The sequence below is a fragment of the Oratosquilla oratoria genome, chromosome 16 (genome assembly GCF_046742065.1).
Source record: "Oratosquilla oratoria isolate Oo_2021 chromosome 16, ASM4674206v1, whole genome shotgun sequence".
Classification (NCBI taxonomy): Eukaryota; Metazoa; Arthropoda; class Malacostraca; order Stomatopoda; family Squillidae; genus Oratosquilla; species Oratosquilla oratoria.
Window position 1 is genome coordinate 53832107 of NC_134792.1, and position 23409 is coordinate 53855515.

The 23409-nt window shown below is 38.7% G+C and overlaps 1 protein-coding gene across 5 annotated transcripts; it reads right to left on the bottom strand.

Moving 5' to 3' along the window:
- Nucleotides 1-4254: 4254 nt before the first annotated feature.
- Nucleotides 4255-21580, bottom strand: Naxe (NAD(P)HX epimerase). 5 transcript variants are annotated; one of them, XM_076199852.1, is made up of 7 exons: nucleotides 21434-21580; nucleotides 17885-17982; nucleotides 14904-15109; nucleotides 13998-14224; nucleotides 7978-8071; nucleotides 7703-7841; nucleotides 4255-4456 (listed from the first exon to the last, which is right to left on the bottom strand). In XM_076199852.1, the coding sequence occupies exons 2-7, from the start codon at nucleotides 17973-17975 to the stop codon at nucleotides 4347-4349; spliced, it is 867 nt and encodes a 288-aa protein (XP_076055967.1). In that variant the 5' UTR covers nucleotides 17976-17982; nucleotides 21434-21580; the 3' UTR covers nucleotides 4255-4346. The 5 variants fall into 5 exon arrangements, with proteins under 5 accessions (XP_076055967.1, XP_076055966.1, XP_076055968.1 ...); XM_076199851.1 differs by lacking the exon at nucleotides 21434-21580 and adding an exon at nucleotides 20935-21162; XM_076199853.1 differs by lacking the exon at nucleotides 21434-21580 and adding an exon at nucleotides 20915-21162.
- Nucleotides 21581-23409: the final 1829 nt, after the last annotated feature.

The following is a 23409-nucleotide window of genomic DNA, read 5'->3' on the forward strand; positions in this document are numbered from 1 at the left end:
GTCGCCATCTTGCGGTGGATCGTTCGTGGAATGTACTTCTTCACGGAGCTTCGGACGAGTTTCGCAAGTCTGCGCCATTCCTCCTCTATGACTGAGGGTGGAGTACTCTTCATCTCCGTACCGACGAACTCCGAAAATTGCTTCCTTAAATCCATCCCAGTCTGCCTGACTGTACCGCGAGCCTGGCTCTCTGAGGACAGACAAGGATGGAGGAGGTGGAGAACCTTGGGTGTGATTGTGGAGTTGAGAAAGAAAGTTCGGCTGTTGGAGAAGACAAGGTCCGGCTTTCCACCCATTCCATGGGCCAAGGATGTATGGAAGTCCGGTTCCAGGAACTTCAGCCTATGAGGTACGATAATAGTGTAGATGGCGACTCACTGGGTTACTGCATGCACCAGGATTCCAGCCTTGGTGGTTGTAATTGAAATCGCACTTGAAATAATTTGGCAGTTTGTGGGACATCACACTGACAATGTCTGCGAATGGAAGAAAAGAGACCTGTGGAGGGAGGTTATGCATATGGAGGAGGATGGGACCGTGGGTAGTGCCTATTTCTGTTGCAAGTATCTGCAAGTGGGTGGGGGATGGGGGGTGAGGAAGTATGTATGGGAAAAAATTTGACGCAGCCCGAAGGGATTTCCCCCCGTCTTCTCCTTTTCTGCATGGGGGGACGGAGAGGGGGGGTCGCCAAATTTATGAAGCGACCTTGCTGTGGATGTGCTGTGTCTTGCGACACTGCCTCTGACCTGGGACAGTGGACAGGATGCAGGGATGACCTGTCATCCAGGAGGTGCCAAGGTAAGAGGGACGGAGGAGAGTGGAGGGGAGTGGAATATATAGGAAATGGAATGGATGGGAGTGGTTTCTATGCCTTTTTCTTTTTTTGGCTACCCCCTGTGTAGGGGGAAGAAGCCTTTGGTATGTATGTATGTATCTGCTTACAGTGAAAGTGATCAAGAATCGTGGCCTAGAGGGACTTCCTGGTCATGATGCAAATGCCCGAGCAGGGAGCAAGACCCCAACATCACGTGTTATGACCTTGGAGTTTGGGAATGGTGTCGGGTGCTGGATTACCCATCAATGTCAAACAGATTATGTCGGGACATGGTAGACAAACTAGGACCCTATTTGCACCTGGTGGTGGAATCTCCTGCTGCACAATTTCTTGGGAAAGATGTTCCTCCAAATTCGGGTTCAGCAGCTACTGCAGGACCCATCTGCAGCGAGTTTAAACCTGATAAAGGATCCAGAGCCAAAATAAGAGAATTATATTGTCCTAAGGACAACCATAAGCAAGCATATGTACGTATATATATATATATATATACATAGAAATATATATACATAGAAATGTACGGTAGTAGGTGAGTAGTACATTTGTAAATCACACAGGGAACCTACTGTTGAAGTGAAAGAGTACTTGTGAAAATGCCAACTGCAGCCCTCTTCAGGTAAGTACACAATATGCAAAATTGTTGGAGAAATATATACTCCTCTGTCACTGGGGGAGATATACAAGGAATTCAGACAGCCTATGTGACAGGTCAGCTGACCTAGATTAGGGGTCATGCATAAGGTCAGGAGGAAAATAATTGCTGACAAAGAAACTCACCGCCAAACATGAAATAATGTCCGCACACTGTTACCTTTTGGATATGTTAACACTGGGTCATTCTTTGATGGGGGCTAAGATAGTGCCCCTTACAGAAGACTTTGTAGCATGGAATTTAATGAACCATACCTGTGGTCCAACTTGCTAATAGCACGGGTTCAAACTGGTGTCACCCTCACCTCTTCCACAAGTAACAATGCTCTAACCCACTAAGCCAGTGAACATCTATGCCATATATATATACAGGGATTTCTCAATTTATGCGTGTTTAGGATATATGATTTTGGAATAACAAGGTAAAAAAAAACTAGTAATTTTTTTTAAATTACATGGATTATTTAGAATAACATGATGTAAAATCAAGCAAGCAATAATAAAAGTTAAATGTTCACTATGCGATTTTTACATTACGCGATCCCTTCAGGAACGTATCCTTCACATAAATTGAGAAATCCCTTTATATGGCATAGACACTTTTTATTGACAAATACAGTATCATTTTCTGTTTATACTTGGCACAGACATGTTTGCTATTGGAAAACACAGTATGGATTAGTTTCTGTTTGCACTAGGGCAGCTATTGTGCTGCAGCCAGTTTAGAATCCTGTTTGAAGGGGTGATATGAGAGAATAGTATTCCAACTGCCTTGAATCAGAATAAAAAAAAATTCCAGGAGTTTGCAGAGAGAAATTCTAAGTACAATTGGGTAGTATTTATTTGGAGAAGTTTTGTCTTTTCCTGGCTTGGGAATGATGGTGATGGCTTCTGTTCAGGTAGTTACTATATATTATATATTTTTTCTGTCCATATTTCATTCAGGAAATTTTATGTAAAGGATGTTGCATTTGGGTGTAGGAAGTGACAATGTAACAAATGAGTTTCTTTTGGTAAATGGGAAAACAGAGCCAAGAAACAAATAACACAGGCAAGGTGGACTCAGTTTTGGAAAGGGAGACCTGTCAGACTTGAAGAAATTCTTTTAAGAAGCAGACTGAGAAGAATTAATGAAGACCCCTGCAACTAAAAATGGGAAAATCTTTCTTAACATTTACAAAATGGGAGTAAGCAAACATGTGCCAAGAATTAATGGAGGGAAGAGGTAGAAAGAAGGCTGTTAAAAATAATAAGAAGGCTGTTAATAAATAAAATAAATAAGTAAATAAAAATAAAAATGGTGGTCCTGGAAGATGGACAGAGCAGCCCATCAACCCCTTTACCTTCATAAGCCCAAGATACTTCTCTATTAACCTCAACTGTATTTATTACACTTTCACATATAGAGAGCTGACAACCAGCTAGTGTTCTCTCCCTATAACTTTCAGCTGATGACAAGAGGACCAGTGATACTTTGATACAACACAGCAGTCAAAAGTTTCTTCCCAGGGAGATCTGTGGGAGGCTTTGAAGACTGCTGCCATCTATTGCAGGGCAACAGGTTTTCCACTTAGTAAAACTCGAGACAATAATTGATTGACATGAGGGGATGGAGAGGAGGGTCACAGATTTCATGAAGCAGCCTTGCTGTGGATGTGCCATGTCTTGTGACACTGCTGCTGACCCAGGGCAGTGGACGAGATGCAGGGATGACCTGGCATCAAGGAGGTGCCAAGATAGGAGGGAGGGAAGAGGATGGAGGGGAGTGGAGCATGTTAAGGATGGAATAGGTGGGAGTGGTTTTTAAGGGGAAAAAAAAAAAATCCTTTGGTATGTATTTATTCATATCCTATAGACATGTGGTCTTTATCAAATCGTTTTCCTGACCACTTAAAGCCTTCCAATCCCTAATCAAGAGATCTCTTCTGTCAAAGTAATCTATCCCCTTTAGCGACCTGAATACAGTCACCATCTCTTTCTTTTCAATCTTTCAATGTTGGCAGACCCAGTGTTTTCAGTCTCTCCTCATATGGCCGAGAACCCGTTTGACTGGTAAATCAGTTTTAGCTGTTGGGCCAAGCTGTGGAGGTGCTGTCTTGCTTTATTACTTCTGACCTGACCACTGGGCAGGGAAAAGGATGACCCTTTATCCACAAGGAACAATAAAAGGGGCAACAAATGGGTGTTGGATGGGTGTGTGTACGATTTGGCTAGACCACCCTTCCTTATAATATAGCAAGGATCATTTGGTCTATGTATATATGATTCATCCTAGACTGGAATATGTGCTAGTAGTGTGGTCACAACACTAAAAGATAAAGTAAAACAGAGAATACAAAAGGCAGCAACCAAGATGAACCCGAGCCTAAATGATTAGTCATATAAGAAAGACAGAAAACTAAGATTCCCACATTGGAAGAGTAAAGAGAAAAGTGGTATGAAAATTATATTTAGACAAGAGAGAGAGAGAGAGAGAGAGTGAGAGAGAGAGAGGGAGGGAGAGAGAGAGAGAGAGAGGGAGGGACAATCTGGTGGTATGGGATGAAAGATCAACAGGAAACCATAGGAAAAAGTTGAAAAAGCAGATTTTAGGATGTTTAGTCATTGAATATCATTAACAATTGTGTGTGGTACATAGCAGTGTTTTTTTTTTTTTTTTTTTATACAAAAACCAAACATTAGATTTGAATAAAGTCGTTCAAATTATACCTGATCTTCACCAGCACAAACAGGGGTTTTCATTCTGAAGGAATGCATTAAAACAAGGATTGTGCATACATTTTATTTATGCAATGCCAACGAAAAATCAATTTGTTCTGACCAAGAATCTTGACATACCTTTACATAACACACACCCAGACTATGTAGACAGAAGTACAACTTGCTCTGTACCAGGGTACGTTGGTAAATTCAATTGATATTTTTCTTGAAGAGAGTTTGGAACAAACCTTCCACCTAAGTAATGTATACCTGTTTTAAAGAAAGTCAACTATTTAGTAATGTATGCTATTATAGGTACATACATATACCAAGGCTTTTTCCCCCTTACAAGGGAGGTAGCCAAAAAGAAAAATGCATAAAAACTTTCCCACCCATTCCATCCCTAAATACACTCCACCCTCCTTTTTATCTTAGCACCTCCTGGATGACTTGATGGATGATGGATGATTTAATGAAGCTATTATAAGTAAATATATATATATAAAAAAATTCTGTAATGTCCATCTGTCCCAGTCTCATAGACTAGAATCAGTCTTTGGATTGTAACTTACCAAGGTTGGTATAAAACATGTTACCACCACAACACACATACACTTGTGGTGCAGAGGTAGAGTTCCCAGTCACCACTACAGAGGTCTGGGTTTGAATCCTGCCCAGGGCTGAAACAATTTCAGTATCTCTGCACTGTGAGTTGTTACTCCAACTTTTGTGGGCGGGGAGTTAGGGTGTGTGTGTGTGTGTGTGTGTAAGGTCACAGCATTACCCATAGGTCATATATGAGCTCTCTTCCAGGAGGGAAATAAATGTCAATCATGAGTCCAACACATGGTCCAAGACCATGGTGACACACACACACACAGTCAAACAAACTTGAATAAATGCACGAATACATACACATGCACGAGCACTGTAGCCAAAATTTGTGAAAAAATGATCAAGAATGGATGGATAAAACACCTGGAAGAAAACAATATAATAAACCCAAGACAATTTGGGTTCAGACAGGGAAGATCATGTGCCACAAACTTGATCTGTTTCTACTCAAGACTAATATAGTACAAGAAAGGGATGGATGAGCTGATTGTGCTTTTCTAGACTTACAAAAACCTTCAACAAAATATCACACACAAAATTATTAAAAAAGGGAAAACATAGGAAGGATACAAGGAAAATTACTAAACTTGATGGAGGATTTCTTGCATGGTAGAAAAATGATAGTGCTCAGACACAAGAGTTCAGCTTGGGATGTGACTAGTGGAGTTCCACAGGGATCAGTATTAGCTTCACTAATGTTCACTATTTATGTGAATGACATGGATGAAGATGTGGAATGTTACATGAGCTTCTTTGCAGATAATGCTAAATTGCTCATGTAACATTCCACACCCTCGTCCATGTCATTCACATAGCAAACATTATTGGAGCCAATACTGATCCTTGTGGAATTCCACTAATTACCTCCATCCATTTCAATAGTTTACCTTTTATCCCTCCTATGGTTTCCATTTTTCTTAATAGTTTTTTGTGTGGGACTTTATCAAAAGCTTTTTATAAATCTAGGAACTCACAATCAGCCTATCTGTCCCTTTCTTGTATTATGTCTAGTAGTCTTGAATAAAAACAGATAAAATTTGTGGTACATGATCTTCCCTGTCTAAATCCAAATTCTCTTGGATTTAGTCTAATGTTCTCCTGAAGATGTTTTATCCATCTACTTTTTATAACTTTTTCACAAATTTTAGCTACTGTGCTTGTAAGGGAAGCTGGTCTGTAATTTGTTGGGTCTTCCTATTTCCTCCTTTATAAATTGGTAAGATATCAGCATTTTTCCAGTCTTCTGGTATTTTTACTTGAGTGAGCAACTTGTTATGTTATATATTTTGTCTATTAGCTCTTTACATTCTTTTAATATCCAATTTGCTATTCCATCTGAGCTGTGTGATTTCCTGACATCAAGGTTCGTTATGTGATCCATTATTTCTTTCTGTGTTACTATTATTTCCCTCATGGAGGGGGGGGGTCACTTCTCTCCCTTCATCCCTATGTTGTACATTTTCTCTAGTAAAAACTGACTCTTTCATAGTTTCTTTTTTCTTCAATGCATATCTTTACATATTCATTCCTTTGATTAACATATATTTGCCACTTTCTAGTTTTTTTCTTTTCTCCATCTTTTCCAAGCTTTATATCTTCTGTCTTTTGCTTTGCTGTACCTTCTATTAAACCAGCACTTAATATACACCTTTTCCTGTATTTGCTTTGGAACATATTTATCCACTCCTTTATAGATTTTCATCACAATCATCCATTTTTCTTCTACTTGTGTTTCTTCCTTGTAGAATTCTTCCCAGTTTGCTTTAAGAAAAAATTTCCTAAGTTTCTCAAAGTCTGTTTCACTATTCATCAGTCTTCCTTTTCTGTGTTTCTCATTTCTCTTTATATTTCCTCCTTTAGTTCTAACTCGAGTAGTACGGGACTGCTCGGACAGTCTAGGGAACAACAACAACTTTAGTATGTGGTTACTCTTTGCAACTGATGTCTTGTATTCAATTTTGTCTCCTATTTTAGGTTCTGATGTAAATAATAAATCTAGTCTCAATGATTCGTCATTATTTCTAAATCTATTGTTTTCTTTTACCCATTATGTCATTGTATATTCTATAGTCATGTTGACTAATACATTTCCCCATTGATCCTCTCCACCTTTCACCGTCATCCCTTCCAAACATATTTCTTTACAATTAAAATCTCCCATGAGTACTGCTTTATTTCCATCCTTCAACATCTCGTTTAATGAAGTTCTCGTATCCTCTAACATTTTGGAATAATCTCTCTCTCTCTCCAAGACTTTGTTTTTGGGGGCACATAAATCACTGCAAACTTTCTGCTTTTCATGTTGCTATCTTCAACTCTTATTGTGATCATCTCTACCCTGTTCTCTCCATATGTAACTTTTGTCACATTTAAGTTTTTCTTAACCAGGAACATGACTCCACCACCTTGTTTCTCCTTCCTATTTCCAAGTGTGTGTGTGTGTATGTGTGTGATTCACCATGGTCTTGTGATGAAGAGTTATTATCCTCCTAGATGAGGGGTCAGAGCTCATATTTGACTGATCTATGGGTAATGCTGTGACCTTACATACACATACATATACACCCGACTCACTACCCATGAGAGTTGGAGTAACAGCTTGCAGCACAGATACTGAAATTATTTCAGCCCTGGGTAGGGTTCAAACCCAAACAGCTGGAGTAGTGGTTGTGAATGCTCCCACTGCACCACTGTGTTGTGTGCGTATGTACTGCTGTTTCTAGCAGCCATTTGCTTTCTAAGCATACAGGAACTTCAACAATACTAAATACTATAGGGATTCATTCTAACTTGAACACTTGTCAGCATGGAGAAAAAAATTCTATTATACATAAAATTCTAAACTACAAAGTTTAGAAGATTAAAAATGTGATGGAATATTAACTCTTACTAGCTTCTTACCTTTAAAACGTTTCGCACAAAGTTTAGGGGCTGTAAGGGAAATCAGCATGCTTGGGTTTATTGCTGGGCCATCGCTTGGTGAACCTTCTTCAACATGCCATCCAGATGGAATGTCAACACTTGCAAGGGGCACACTAATCTGGAACAGTAAATGAACACAGCTTGTATCAAAACTAATGGAACTTTTAAAAATAATTTCATAAGATGATTACACAATAATCATAACAAAACAACATTTCTTACAAAGAGATAAATACATGATCTTTATTGTTTACTTTAGTAAGAGTTTCCAGGATAGGTTGAAACTGAGGACGAACAGGTGGTTTGAAGCTAAATCCAAAGAGAGCATCCACCACAACCTGATAGGATCTGGAAAAGAAAATTTACTATAATCATATATATTTTAATGAAAAAATTCTAATACAACAGTCATGCCAACCTGGCAGAATTTTGGATGGTGATTTTCCAGTTTGATGATACGTGGCAAATGTCCCTCGTTTGTAGCTTCACATAAATCTCATTGGGTGAAGTTTCATTACCTTGACATGAAGTGACACTAGTTAATTAAATGATTAATTCTCAAAATAAACTACAAATTAGGGGAAGAAAAATTAAAAATAACACAATAACATATACCTACATACATATACCAAAAGCTCTTCCTCCCTTACAAGGAAGGTAGCCAAAAAACAAAGGCATAAAAACCACTCACACCCATTCCATCCCCCCCCACCTCTTTTCTTGGCTCCTCCTGGATGACTGGTCATCCCTGCATCTCGCCCACTGCCCTGGATCAGAAGCAGTGTTGCAAGACACAGCACATCCACAACAAGGTTACTTCATTAAATTGGCAACTCACCCTCCCCATCCCCTCATGCAGAAATGGAGAAGACAGGGAGAAATCCCTTCACGCTGCATCAATTTAATATACATACACCAAAAGTCCTTTTCTCCCTTACAGGGAGTGGTTGAGTCAAAGCATTCACCTATTCTATACCCATTTGTTTTCTTTCCCATCTTAGCACTTCACACAGCTTGTAAAGTGTCATCCTTGTCACCTGCTATACTTCTCAGGTGAAAAGCAACATAACAAGACACACTGCTTTCTCAGCAGGACCCGACAGCTGAAATTGTTTATCCCCAACTGCCTCATTTAATGGCGAACCTGACCTCATCTACTCAAGAAATTTACAAAGTAGACAAAAATAACATCCCACTGGATTCTATCACTTTTTCATCCATTTGCATCCACTTTTCTTTCACTCATACTTATTTGCATCATCTCTTACTTGCTTGACAGCCATTCCTTTTGCATCCAATAGCTTTTTCATCCCATCCATCCACTTCATTCTTGGTCTCCTCAAGTTCACTCCACTTCATTCTTGGTCTCCTCAAGTTCACTCCATCTGCTATTGCTATATATATGAGTGGAAGGGTGGTGAGGTAAACACCAGGAACCATTGGAGTTTTTATTGCTAACATTTCATCCTAAAAGGACTTCATCAGAGTGTACACAAACAAATCATTGACAGCTTATATACCCACAGCTTACCCCGTTCCTCCCTGTTCGTTTTCGCTCCTCATGCACCTCCATTCGGCAACACAAAGAACCAAGCTGGCCGTTATTCTCACCAATGCTATATATATTTTTGCTCGTCTTTCCTCCCTCATTCTTCTCATGTGCCCAAAACATCTCAGTACTTTGATCTACCCTGCCTGCCTGACCTTTTCCCACTCCCACTCTGCCTCACCTTCATATTTCTCATTCTATCCATCCTCATTACATCTACTATACATCTTAAATACTTCATCTTGAACATTTTTAGGTTATACCTTTCTGCCGAAAATCCATATCTCTAATCCATACAATGCCATGATACAATCACTTTCTCATACAACCTTCTCTCTGCATTCATCCCCACATATCTATTTCTCATAACACTGTTCATCCGCTCCCCCTCCCCTCCAACACACAAATATCATGGACATTCAGTTGCTTCCTTTACTCTATAACAATAACAACAGAAATATTGTATTTTGTTTGGTAATGAAGATAAAGATGTGTTCTACATAGACAATGGTACTCTAACCCAATATACATACATATATACCAAAGGCTTTCTAACCTAATATGAAAAGGGTAATTCCAATAAAAATTATAAATGTTCCTTGGACTCCTGATTACTGTTGCAATGCATTTCATCCATACACAGTGGCAGGGAGCAAGACAACCCTTCATTCTAGAGGTGCTAAGACAAAAGGGATGGTGAATGGGTCTTGGTGTGAGCATGTGATCTGACTCAGCCATTCCCATTGTAAAGGTAAAGGTGACAAAAATCCTTTTATATTCTGATTAAAAAAGCAGTTGTGACCAACAACAACCTGCAAGGGTTGGTACTGCAAGATGCATAGCAGAGACAATCATCTTCCTCCTCGTGCTCTTCAAACTCTGTCAATCCCGTCGCTTCCAAATGGGGGTGCTGCCCTGAGGGGCTCACACTAAGTTTCCAGACTAGCTCCAGGTTCCCTTTATCCAAAGTAACTTCAACTCTATTTCCTCCACACAAAAGATGAGTTGACACTGGCAACTGCTCCCTAATACTGAACCCAGTGACATACAAGCACCCTCATAATAATATAACACAGATAATAGTCCAAGATTTCTTCCCACAGAAATTTATGGGAGGACTAAGGTCTGCTGCCCACTGCTGTGGAGTTGCAAGTTTCAAGTCAGTGAAACTCGTGGTAATAATAATTATTATCATATAAAGTCATCTGGAATTTATATATCTTAACTGTATACAAGTACCTTCATTGCTTTCAATAACTTTTGTATCTCCTTTTTTTCTATGGCCCTATCATTCTCTTCATCACAGTCACTTTCCTGACATGTCCTACTACCACAATCTAAGCCTCCTTATTCTCCTCTACCTTAAAATACTCTACCTATCTTCCCCTCACTGCTTTAACTTCTAATAGCATCTGTCCATTTGTACCCTTTACCTATTATATTTTAACCATCCCCTTAATGAGGGGGAAAGGGCCTTTGATATGCATATGTACTGTCCTCATGTACTTTCCCTTTAAAGAAATCTTTCATCCATTAAAATAGTTTGCCTCCTAGTCCTCCAATATGCTTCAATTTCCACATAAGATGAATGTTAGGTACTTTATAAATAGCTTTCTCTAAATTGAGATATACACAGTCCACCCAATCCCTTTCTTCCAGCACATCAACCATTCTTGTATAAAAGCTTCTTAAAAGATTTGACACATCTGACCTTCCAGATCTAAAGTCAAACTGAGATTTTATCAGAATGTTCATCCCTTCAAGATATTTGATCTATTGATCTTTCACAATACATTCATATAATTTCACTATGGTGCCAGTTCAGGGCAGTGGACAGGATGCAGGGATGACCCGTCATCCAGGAGGTGCCAAGATAAGAGGGAGGGAGGAGGGTGGAGGGGAGTGGAATATATAGGAAATGGAATGGGTGGGAGTGGTTTCTATGCCTTTTTCTTTTTGGCTACCCCCCGTGTAGGGAGAAAGAGCCTTTGGTATATGTATGTATGTATGTATATGCTAGTCAGTGATATTGGCCTAGAGTTTAATGATGTCTCTTTCCACCTTTTAGAATTAGTACTACATTTACCCTTTTTATATCATGTGGCACTATTCCTTCTTTTAATGAACATACAATAAGACTTAATGAAGTGGCCTTGCTGTGGATGTGCTGTGTCATGCGACACTGCTTCTGACCCAGGGCAGTGGGCAAGAAGCAGGGACGACCTATAATCTAGGAGGTGCCAAGATAAGAGGGAGGGAAGAGGGTGGAGGGGAGTGGACTATGTTAGAGATGGAATGGGTGGGAGTGGTTTTTATGCCTTTGTTTTTTGGCAACCTCCCTTATAAGGGGGAAAAAGCCTTCGGTATATGTATGTACAATAAGACTGGTAATCTTGTCCACCATTTGTTCCCAACATTGTTCTATTATCCAGTTCAAGATCCCATCAGGTCCTGATGCTTTTCTCACATCCAATGATCCCAAAAGATTGAGAACTTCCTTAACATTTATAACTTCTAAACCCTAATTCTTGCTCACCTCGCTTTCCATTAAAAAAAATAATAATCTCCTATGTGAAGGCAGTTTGGAAACTTTCATTCACTATTTCTGCCGAGCTGAGGCCTCAAAGACCTCACTAGCCACTATTAACTTGATTTCTTCACTGTGTCTCAATTCACCATCAATAATCTTGTAAAATAGCTTCAGTTCATCACTACATTTACATCCCTTTCAAAATTACTTTCTTCTTCCCTGGAGATTTTTCTATTGCCATTTCTAGCTTGCTTGTAAGCTTCTTTTGTTTTAATGCTTCTTTTCATTCTCCATTTTTTCATCCCATGTCCTTGTTTTTTTTTTTTTTTTTGCTATCTCACACCTTTTGTTGAACCAGTTTTGCTTCAGCTTCTAAAAAAAATATATATATATATATATATATATATATATATATATATAGTTCAAGTGGTCTTCATGAATTCTTCCCAGTCTGTTTCTTCAAAGAAGCAGACAAAGAAACTAACAATCACAATGTCATACTAATATAGGTTCCATCCTCAAATGATGTTTCTTTTGATAATTTCTTCCAGCTTGAGTAATCTGCCTTCCCAAACTTGAATCTGCCTTGCCCGTGTGATTTTTTCCTTTTTATGTATAGACTTGTCGTAAGCAAGTCTTACGACAGGGTAGACAGAAAGTCACTGTGGGAGGTTTTGCGGATATACAGGATAGGAGGAAAATTTCTAGGAGCTGTCAAGAGTTTTTATGAGAGTAGTAGAGCTTGTGTCAGGATTAGAAATGGAGAGAGTGAGCGGTTTGAGGTAAAGGTGAGACTTCGTCAAGGATGCGTTATGTCGCCCTGGCTGTTCAACTTATACATGGATGGGGTAGTGCGAGAGGTAAATGCAAGGGTAGTGGGTCAGGGATTGGAGATGGTTAAAGAAAATGGAGAAAAGTGGGAGGTGAGCCAGCTGTTGTTTGCGGACGACACTGCGCTTGTGGCAGGATCAGAGGAGGGATTGAGGAAGTTGGTGACAGAGTTTGGGAGAGTGTGAGATAGAAGAAAGCTGAAGATAAATGTGGGTAAAAGTAAGGTGATGAGATGTACAAGGGGTGAAAGTGGCAGTAGTCTGGAAGTGAGCATTAAGGGAGAGCAACTGGAGGAAGTGGATAGTTTTAGATACTTGGGTGCAAATGTGGCAGGAAAAGGTGGAGTGAAGGTGGAGGTAGAATGTAGATTGAGAGAAGCGAGTAAATGCCTTGGTGGATTAAAAAGTGTAATGAGGAATAGACATTTGGGAATGGATGCTAAGAGGAGACTGTATGAAGGAGTGATTGTGCCAACAGCACTGTATGGGGCAGAAACATGGAACATAAGAGAGGAAGAGAGAAGGAGTTTCAATGTGTTTGAGATGAGGTGTCTGAGAAGTATGATGGGGGTTACTAGGCTAGATAGAGTGAGAAATGAGGAGGTGAGGAGGAGAAAAGGGGTGGAAAGGGAGTTGGGAGATAGGGTTGATGAAAGAGTATTAGGGTGGTTTGGACACATGGAAAGAATGAGTGAAGAAAGATTAGTAAAAGAGGTATGGAAGGCAGATGTGGAGAGAGTGAACATGAAGGGACGTCCTAGAATAAGGTGGATGGATGGGGTGAAGGGGGCTTTGGGGAAGAGGGGAATGTCTGTTGAGGAAGGACGGGAGAGGACAGAAGACAGGGGTGAATGGAGAATGGTTGTATATGGATGATGTTGTGATGCATGAGGTGGAATGGGCAGGGGGATGGGGAGTAATGTAGTGTGTGTGAGCAAAATTTAACGCGGCCTGATGGGTTTTCTCCTCGTCTTCTTTATATGGGGGGATGGAGAGGGGTGGTTGCCGATTTAATGAATCAGCCTTGCTGTGGATGTGCTGTGCCTTGCGACACTGCTTCCGACCCTGGGCAGTGGACAAGGTGCAGGGATGACCCGTCATCCAGGAGGTGCTAAGATAAGTGGGAGGGTGGAGGGGTGTGGAGTGTATTCAGGGATGGAATGGGTGGGAATGATTTTATGCCTTTTCCTTTTTGGCTACCTCCCTTGTAAGGGGGAAAAAGCCTTGGTATATGTATGTATGTATAGACTTTCTATGGCATATCATATGCAATATTTATAGAAATAAAATCTATAAAACATGCCAATGTGATGATGGAATAAAGAGCAAGTTTTACAAAAATATATCAATCACTATGAAACTTACCTTTCTATGTCTTCAGCACTGGGCATATCTTCAATAAAGGGAATACCATATTTTGTACACTGGACAACTAGATTTTGGAACAAAGTCTTTTCAGTTCTCTTGGGATAAAATATCACTGGAGAATATCCTAGCATCTTCAAATGTCGTGCACAAACTAAACCATCACCACCATTGTTGCCTGGCCCACAGCATATCAATACTTGTTTTGAAGAATCTGCTGGATATGCCTGTAAAAAATAAATCTAATAGGGCTGAAAAAATCAAGGAAATTGTATCAGCTAAAAAGAAATAAATCTAGAAATTCATACATTCCCTTAAAAAAATAAATAAATAAAATAAAACAAATAAATACTATTTCTCAAAACAGGATGGACAGTAGCAACAATGGAGTGAACATGTATAATAGGGACAATGGTTTGCTTTTAGGGATTGGATTTTTTTGTATTACCACACACCTTTCTTGAAATATACAAGAAGAAGCTCAGGTGGTGGAATTAGTTTCCACTGCAATCCTATTACATCCTGATTAAAGATGATAGGGCTTTCTGAGGTCATGGAAGCAAATTAAGAAAGACCACATGTCTAAAGGATGTGAAGAAATACAGTTTTCCGTATAGATGCATAAATACTTGGAATAGCTTCAGAAGTGATATAGCCCAAGCTCAAACAACATACAAGTTCAAATCTAAATATGCTAATTGGAAATCAAAGATATAGATTAAGTTGGAACTGTACATGAATTTGAGTCATGATACAGAAAGAAGAGAAAGAAAGGAAAAAAAAGAGAGAAAGAGAAAATAGGAGATGGAATCCAATGAGCACTGCTCATTTCCTGTATACTATGATTAGGTAAATGCACAAAGTTAAAATATTCTGTACATGTATTCTGTACATATAGAACCTCACCTTGGCAACTGCATGAGCACAGCTGAGACCTGCTAACTCCATGAGCTGATCAACACTGAACTGATAATCATTAAAGAGTTCCAAATCAATATTGGTTGCTTCTTCTTGATTCAGATGGCGTATATTTGTGGCCATATTGTTAGCTAATGATGTATTCTTCCTCTGCAGTGAAATCCAGTTGATGCTTCTTATCTTCTGTTGATACACTGTTTAAGAAGTTTTAAATTGAAGAAATAATACTGAAGCTAAAATAAAATATGCATATAGAAAATATGAAAGTGGGTACAAAGAAATAATTATACATAAATATACACTTAAGGCTTTTTCCCCTTTATAAGGGAGGGTAACTAAGTCAGAGCACATATGCATTATATACGAATTAAAACTCATTTAATGCCCCTCAAATCTCAGTACTGGGATAATGACTACATAATCATGTAAAGTCGATGTTTCAGGGACTTTTTCGGGGAAATCCCTAATGACCAAAGCCTCATTTCTCTTCTCACACACCCTTCCAAGCTTAGTCATCAATTAATTCAATCACTTCATAGACTCATAGCCACAAATGCAGTCATCCACAAATAAATGGCCCACACCCCTATAACATCATCTCTCAACTCCACACTTCTACCTAAAACTCATGTTTATCTCCCTTACAATATACATACATATACCAAGGCTTTTTTCCCCCTTACAAGGGAGGTAGCCAAAAAGGAAAAGGCATAAAATAATTCCCACCCATTCCATCCCTGAACACACTCCACACCCCTCCACCCTCCCTCTTATCTTAGCACCTCCCTTACAATATAATAAATAATAATAATTCTGGAAGCTTGCTGGCTGAGCGAGTTAGGGCATTGTTACTTGCGGCAAAGGTCGAGGTGAGGGCAGTTCAAATCCTGCCACCAGCGAAGTTGAACCAAGGGTATGGTTCATTAAATTCCACGCTACAAAGCCCTCTGTGAGGGGTGCCGTCCTATCCTCCCGATAGGGGGCAGTGTGTGATATAAAACCACATCATCATCAATAATAATTCTATCTATATTCCAAAAACTTCCTCCTTATAAGGAAGGTAACCAACCAAGGCATCCTTCCACCCTCACCATTCCATTCCTCACCACCACCCATTTGTATCCCTTTTATCTCAGCTCCTCATGGATGAAAGGTCATCCATGAATCTTGCCCATTGCCTGGGACAGAGGAAATGCAGCAAGACACAGCACCACTTCATTTACTTACCAACCCTCCCTCCTCATCCCAGCATGAGAAAATAGAGGAGACGAGAAGATATCCCTTTGCACCATGCGAGTTTATTATCCATTCACAACCATTCTCCACTCACGCATTCCCCATCCACCCTATCCATCCATCTCTTTCTCAGATTTCCCCTCAAGTTCATTCCCTCCACCTCTGTTTTTCACAATCTTTTTGCTAGTCTTTCCTCACTCATTTTTTTTTCATGTGCCCATACTGGACAAATATTCTTCCATCAACTATATCTGCCAGTCACCTTTACTCTCCCACTCTCGTCACCTCCTCATCTATTATTCTATCCTTCCTCACATCCTCCACTATGCTTCCCAAACATTTATCTTAAACATGTTTAAATTTCTCCTTTCAACTTCCCTTAAATTTCAAGCCTCCACCCCACACAGTCCTGTGGGCACAATCACCCCATCTTTGCATCCATCTCCAGATCCCTTTATTGACACTTTTCATTCCTCCAAGACATTTACTTGATTCTTTCACTCTACAGTTTACCTGCACCTCCACTTCTCCATTGCCTGCTACATGTGACCCTTATTAGTTATAACTATCCAGATCTTCTGACCCCTTTTCTTTAAAATTTACCTCCCACTTACTGCAACTCTCACCCTATGTATATTTCATCACTTTTTAACCACATTTACTTTCAACTTCTTCCGACCACATACCTTTACAAAATTCATCAATAATTGCCTTAGACCCTTCTTTTACCCATCCATAAGTGCAGTGTCATCAGCAAACAGCAACTGGCTCACCTTTCCCTTCCACTCTTTACCTCCTGTACCACCCCATCCATGTATATATTCAACAGCCATGGCAACATAACACAACCCTGACACAGTCTTATCTTCACCTCAAACCACTCACTTTCAGCACTGCCAACCCTAACATAAGCTCTACTACTCATGTAAAAGCTTTTGACTACCCTAACAGCTTTCCCCCATCCCATATATCTGCAATATCTCTCACAATGCATTCCTGACATAAACCTTCATTAAATCCATAAAGGCCCAAACCCCAATCCCATCAGTGGATATGAGATCCTGGGATCGAGGCTCCACAACTGCCAGATTTGATTATTTGAAAGACATCACTTCAACTATTGATTTGTTCCATTATATTTATGATGGCAAAGCAAATAAGTCTCATTCACATACTGCCATGTCTGCTAATGAGATTAGGAGTAAAGTGAAAAACTCAAGTGTATGTTGCATACATAGTAGACTTTGCTTCCTAGCTTACAGTAGATAGCCAATTCCAATTCTTTTAATCTTTTACTTGGCAAGATGGTAGCAGACCAAATTTCTAATGAGATCCCAGGATCAAAGATCTGCAACAGCCAATTTTATTATTTGATACACATGTTTTCTTCTTTAAAAGAAGGTTGGTTGTGTGAATGCACATACTTCATACAAAATTAAAATATATTCGACACCTCTCCCATCTCAAAACCCTTATGAACAGTGTAATGATGCACAGTACTTCCATAGCAGGGCCTGACAGATACAGCCTGATCATATAACAACCCCCCTTCTCATCCAGTCAAAATAATTTATGAAGCAATTAAGAGGAACGTCTCTTTGGGGCATGTCATCTTTTCATCTGTTCACAATCTTTCTCTATTCACTCATAAATGTTTTATTTCCCCATGAAATCTGTGTTTACCCACATAAGAGTAAAAAATGTAACTGAACAAAATAATATAAAATCAGTACCTGGCTGTAAGATGTATGATGCTCCTAAAAAATTTGCCTGAAAACAGTCACTACCAACAACTGCCTTCAAAAGAGGTCTTAATTTGGCCATCAATTACCTGAAAAGGAAAAATGATTTATTATATTACAAAAAAATTATTAACTTTTCAAATAGAGTACTGTGATAAAAGAAAAGAAAGAAAAAAAAGTCTGGAAAGTGAAGTCATCAAATGAGACACTGAGGAGTGGTATCCCTAAGGTTGTATTCTTGGGCCAACACTGTCTATCATTGTGATAACTGACATGAGCTCTTCCTTTGACAGTCCTTTGGTTAAAATTTGCAAATGATACATGAATTTATAGACCAATCAAGAGCCAGGAATATGAAGTAAAATTGCAGAAGGATCTAAACAAACTGTACAAGTGGGCACAAAAGAAAAATATGCTATTCAATAGGGATAAATTTGAGGTTATTAGTTTTGGAAACCAAGAAATACATAGCATGTATGTAGATCCCAACAAAAGTATCATAAATGAAATGAATAATGTAAAAGACCTAGGAATTATACAGTCTGAAGACTCCTCCTGTGATGGTCATCTTGATAGGACTGGCCAAACCAAGAAATTTATGGGTTACATATTAAGGAAATTTAGAACAAGAGACCAATATACACTCAACACCCTATGGAAATTGATGATAACACTGTAAAGGACAATAAATATGGCCATTCAGAGAGGGGCAAGGGGTGTGTGTTTGAAACTGCCAGTCATCACATATAGTTTAATTAAATTTTCAAGCTATAAAATATCAGTGGATGATTGATGAAAATTAAAATGTAACTCGTGTAGATAATGTAAATATATGCCTATGTGGCCAATTTGAAATATGTATCTTCATATAACCCTATACTATTAAGCATATATATCTTTAATTTTGCCTCCCCTCCTACAAAAATTCATGCAGACACCCCTGACAATGAATACTTCTTTTTTAATTTGTGTACTATGTATTGGCATGTAAAGAGTATATACAAATGACCACATCAAAAACAAAAAACATGGGAATCCTCATATAAACATCAATACTTATGTAATCAATCAATCAATCAATTTGTTAGCCCTAGTCTCTCTTGCAGAAGAACTGCAGCCTACATGCAAACAGCAAAAGCCTCTGTGTAAGACCTTCACTCATATATACTGTGTTGTTGTCTTGGGATTGTTAGTGCGGTGCATTGTAGTATATGTAAGTTGAACATTGCAACACTGACCATGTAATTCTTTCCTTAATCAGGAAAATTGTGGAAATGCTCATTCAATTAATATCACAATGATATATGGTTAAGAATTTTGACTAAATGTTACATAAAATAAAAACTACTGAAACTTTGTAAATTTGTTTTAGTCACCTGTGACTCCATTCCAAACTATTTTGATCCAAGGTGCGGTGTTATGGGTGACTAAAACAAAGTTACAACACCATTCATGATCTACTGCTCTAAATTTGGGCCCCACACAGGCAAGGGAGCATTTTACAACAGGACAGCCTGCAGCAAAGAAACTTCACAGAAAGAATAGACTCTGAACATCTTAAATCCAAGATATTAAACCATTGGCAAAGAATTAAATAAATTGATCTATTCTAAATAGAATGAATGGAAATATATGTAATTATATACACTTGGAAATTATGCGAACATCAGATCATTCCACCAAAAACAGAACCCATCATGCCTGCAAGAGCAAATAGAAATTAATCCAGAACTGGTAGAAAATGTGCAACAGAACACCTCTCTCAACACTGCTCTGCTAAAGTCAAAATGTTTCAATACAATAGCATCTCAGAGAAAAGTGTCTGACTGTTCAGCCAACTACCAAAAGAAATAAACACCAGAAGTGTCAAGTTCGATATGTACAAAAGAGAACTTGATATATTTCTGACAATACTACTGGACCTCCATATCAACCGAGATAGAGTACACCCAAAGAATCAAAAGGTGGTAGCCTCACTGTGGTCTTGCTTCAAATCATACAGAGGGAGATCGGTGGCCTTAAAACAAGTAGAATATCATCGCCACCAATATATATTTTTTTTAGTTTTCACAGACATTGGATGAATTTAGCTTTTTTTTTAATACACAAAATTATGTACCAATATTTGATGCTACAAGCTTCAATGACTTGAAACCTGCTGCCCATGCAATGGACCCTCCCAGAGATCTCTCTAGGAAAAAAAATTGTATTATTGCTGTAGGAGATAGAGAGAAATAGAGATAGAAGACATGAAAGTCATGGAGGAAGTTGGGAGACCTTTATTTAGCAGTAGACTATGAATGTCTGACTAGTTGACTTTTTCTTATCCATACAGTTATTAATATCAATTTCTGTTTGTCCCACTAGCTATGCCTATTCAAGGCATTCATCATTTTGTAAATATATATATATATTTATATATATATATAATGTGTGTGTATATTGCTCATGGCATGTGTAGATAAAATTTGACATTGAAAAGATCATCAAAGCCTACTCATGGGTAATTAGATTTTGGGTAGGTTTGGTTAATAAGATAACGTTTTGCTAGATACGGCAAGACTAAGGTCATCTTAGTTAAGCCATGACACTATAGATTATATTAAATTAAGATAAAACAACACGCTGGTTTAAAATAAATTTAAGGTGAAAATAGCATACACCTATAAAAATAGTTAAAATAGTCTAATCCATTGTGATTTATTTATTATCTTTATTGTACGAATATCCGGCTTGGTGAGTGTTTTCCTTGGAAACCATTCATTGTTCAACAAGACATTTTTTTTTTCACCTAAAAATCCGATTGCCCCAACAGATCGATAGGATAAATGTTGAGCCCCTTATGGACGAAGATTACTGCTTTCCGACTGCAATTACTACTCCTTGCAGACAATATTCAATAAAACAAAAAGAAAAAACCCATAATATTATAAAGATGTGTCATCTTATTCAACTTAGCCTACTGAATTCAAAGGCATCACTATTACAATGCAAGAATAATAACAATCTTGGCAAACGCACTGTATTTAAACTTAGTATACCTGGATCCTTGACGAAGGGCAGAAACAAAATTCCTAAGTTAACGTTAACAAAAAACTTGTAATTCTACTGTTCATTCTAAAGTTACGTTCGTTCGCATTTTCAGATTCGTAGTTAACTGTCAACGGTTGAGGCGAATGGTGAAAACTTGTGCCATCACTTCGTACTTGTTTTGTAATTTGAAAAAGGACTGCATAAGTTGTTTTGACTCACCCCCCCCCAACACTTCTTTCTCCTAGGTTACATGTAACTCTATGTATTTTGGTTATCTGTGGCAGGGATGCTGTTATACTTCTACATAATTTAATAAATTATAACCAACACCACCATGCCAAAGAATATGGTTAAATTTCCATAAACGTAAACCTTCCGTGGGTTGACAAATACGCCTGAAAATCCGTGCTCACAATTTCGTTTAATATCTCGGATTGTAGTTACAATTACGTGGTAAGTGTTCAGTAAGTACAATTGTTTGATCACAGTGAAAATAGAGACAGTCACCTATATCAGTGTCACGTCCACTCAGTCCTTCAGTATCGGTGTGAAAAATAGTTACCCTGAGGCAAGGTCTAAATATCCTTAGATCTTGCCCTGAGGACCACAATGGAAATGAGCTTACGTGCTTGTGTTATTAATCCTCGGCAATTATAATTGTAATTCCGAACTATGCGTTCTTTTGATTATATGTATCTCATGTATTTGATTAATTTCCAAATAAACTTATTATTATTATATTATTATTAGCTGATACATCCACACATGTTCATTGCAGTACGGGAGTTGACAATCATTGTGCCGTTATCGCAGATATATATATATATTTTTTTTGCGGACGTCGGACGAGTGTTTTGTTTAGTCAAAAATGAATGATGAATTACTTATCAATTTGGTTCAGAATCATCCTGTTCTGTACGATTGGTCACAGCTGAAGTATATGGATAGCAGTCTCAAACAACGTATTTGGAATAATTTAGGACAAATAAAATTAGGTGATAGGCACTTTTTCATTTGTTTATATATTCTTCATCTAATAACAATATCAAATAGGTAAATATAAAGTTGTTTGCCCGTCTCACAGATGCAATTCTTATCAATATCACCGGATAACTCTTATAATTCTGAAAAATTTAAATCACAGAAATTAGTGCAAATAAATAGTAACGTCAGAAGCGTTTTTTCGGGGGCTGTCATGGAGAATTGCACAACTGCATTTCACCTTACCTAACATAATATTTATAAACATATTTCCTAGGGAGAAGAAATGCCTGTCCCATCGCTTTCTACTCGTCACCATCTTCCTTGTTGCTATATGCGTCGAGGGAAGGTACTGCATGTGGGTGACGATGCTGGTCACCTTGTGGGAGATACAGCCGTGCCCGCCTGGATGAAGAAAACGTGAACAAGTGTTTCCGCCATATTAGCGTTGATGAATGTACATCTGGCTAAATACTGAAAGAGGAATTGGACTTGTATGTCAGGCTGCTTTACACGCTGCTTAAAGTTTCTGACGTGCATGTGTGGTACTCTGCTCCGCAGCCCCCTTCCCAAGATCTAAGAATATAAGGTCTAACCACTTCCGACCGAATTTCGAGGGAGTTGGCGCAGCGGGCCCGTGAACGTCACCTGGCTGTTCAAAGTGGGGTTAGCGGGTCCTATAGCTGTCAGTTGAAGCTGGTCCGTCGTTCAAAAATGACGTTGCATTCGCTCGCACCGCTCCACACAGTTATATTCTGACAAATATTATATAAAATATATATATAAATATATATAAGATATTATAGTTCCTGTCTATATATATGAATATATAATATATATGATATATAATATATATATATATATACATAATATATAAAATATTATAGTTCCTGTCTTCCTTGGCGTTTCACAGTTTTCTTCAGTGTTTCACAAAGAGAAAATGGACCCAGCCTAATGACGTCAGAAGCTGCGCAGAAGAATTCAAACGGTCTGACCTGTATATTTAGACCTTGCCCCTTCCCCTCCCCCCAAAAATACCAACGTTGCTCTTAATTTGAGGTATTTATACATTGGACACAAAATACCCAAAATTATAAGAGTTGTTCGATGATGTCGACAGCTAGGACAGTCCCAGTTCGTCACTCTCTCAGGCTATGGACCTCAGAAAAAGATTACCAGATCGAGTCCACTTCGCTGCGGGTACGATTCGTTGGGGGCGTTCTCCGGAAGAAGGCTTTGTGAAGCCCGGATGGAGGCGACGCTCGGTGGAGCCACGGTCGACTCTTCAACAAGATCCTTCCTTCGTCCCTTCGTCCCTAGAGTGCCCTCAGGTATATGTGTGTTGAATGAAAGGTTACACAATATCCTCTTTCTCCTTCTACTTTCCCCTCCTTTCTTCTCTCTTACTCTCTAATGTATTAAATGTGCACATCTTTGAGTTTATTACCATAAAGCACAAACCCAAACTCATGAGGCACATGATGATCTTCTTTCCCCTCCTC

Coding starts and splice junctions, on each gene's coding strand:
- Naxe (XM_076199852.1), bottom strand. CDS start 17,975: ATGGCCAAATTAAGACCTCTTTTGAAGGCAGTTGTTGGTAGTGACTGT. Junction 15,110..17,884: donor ATCATACATCTTACAGCCAG/GTACTGATTTTA, acceptor CTTCTTAAACAG/TGTATCAACAGAAGATAAGA. Junction 8,072..13,997: donor AGTGCTGAAGACATAGAAAG/GTAAGTTTCATA, acceptor TTTCTTTTCCAG/ATCCTATCAGGTTGTGGTGG.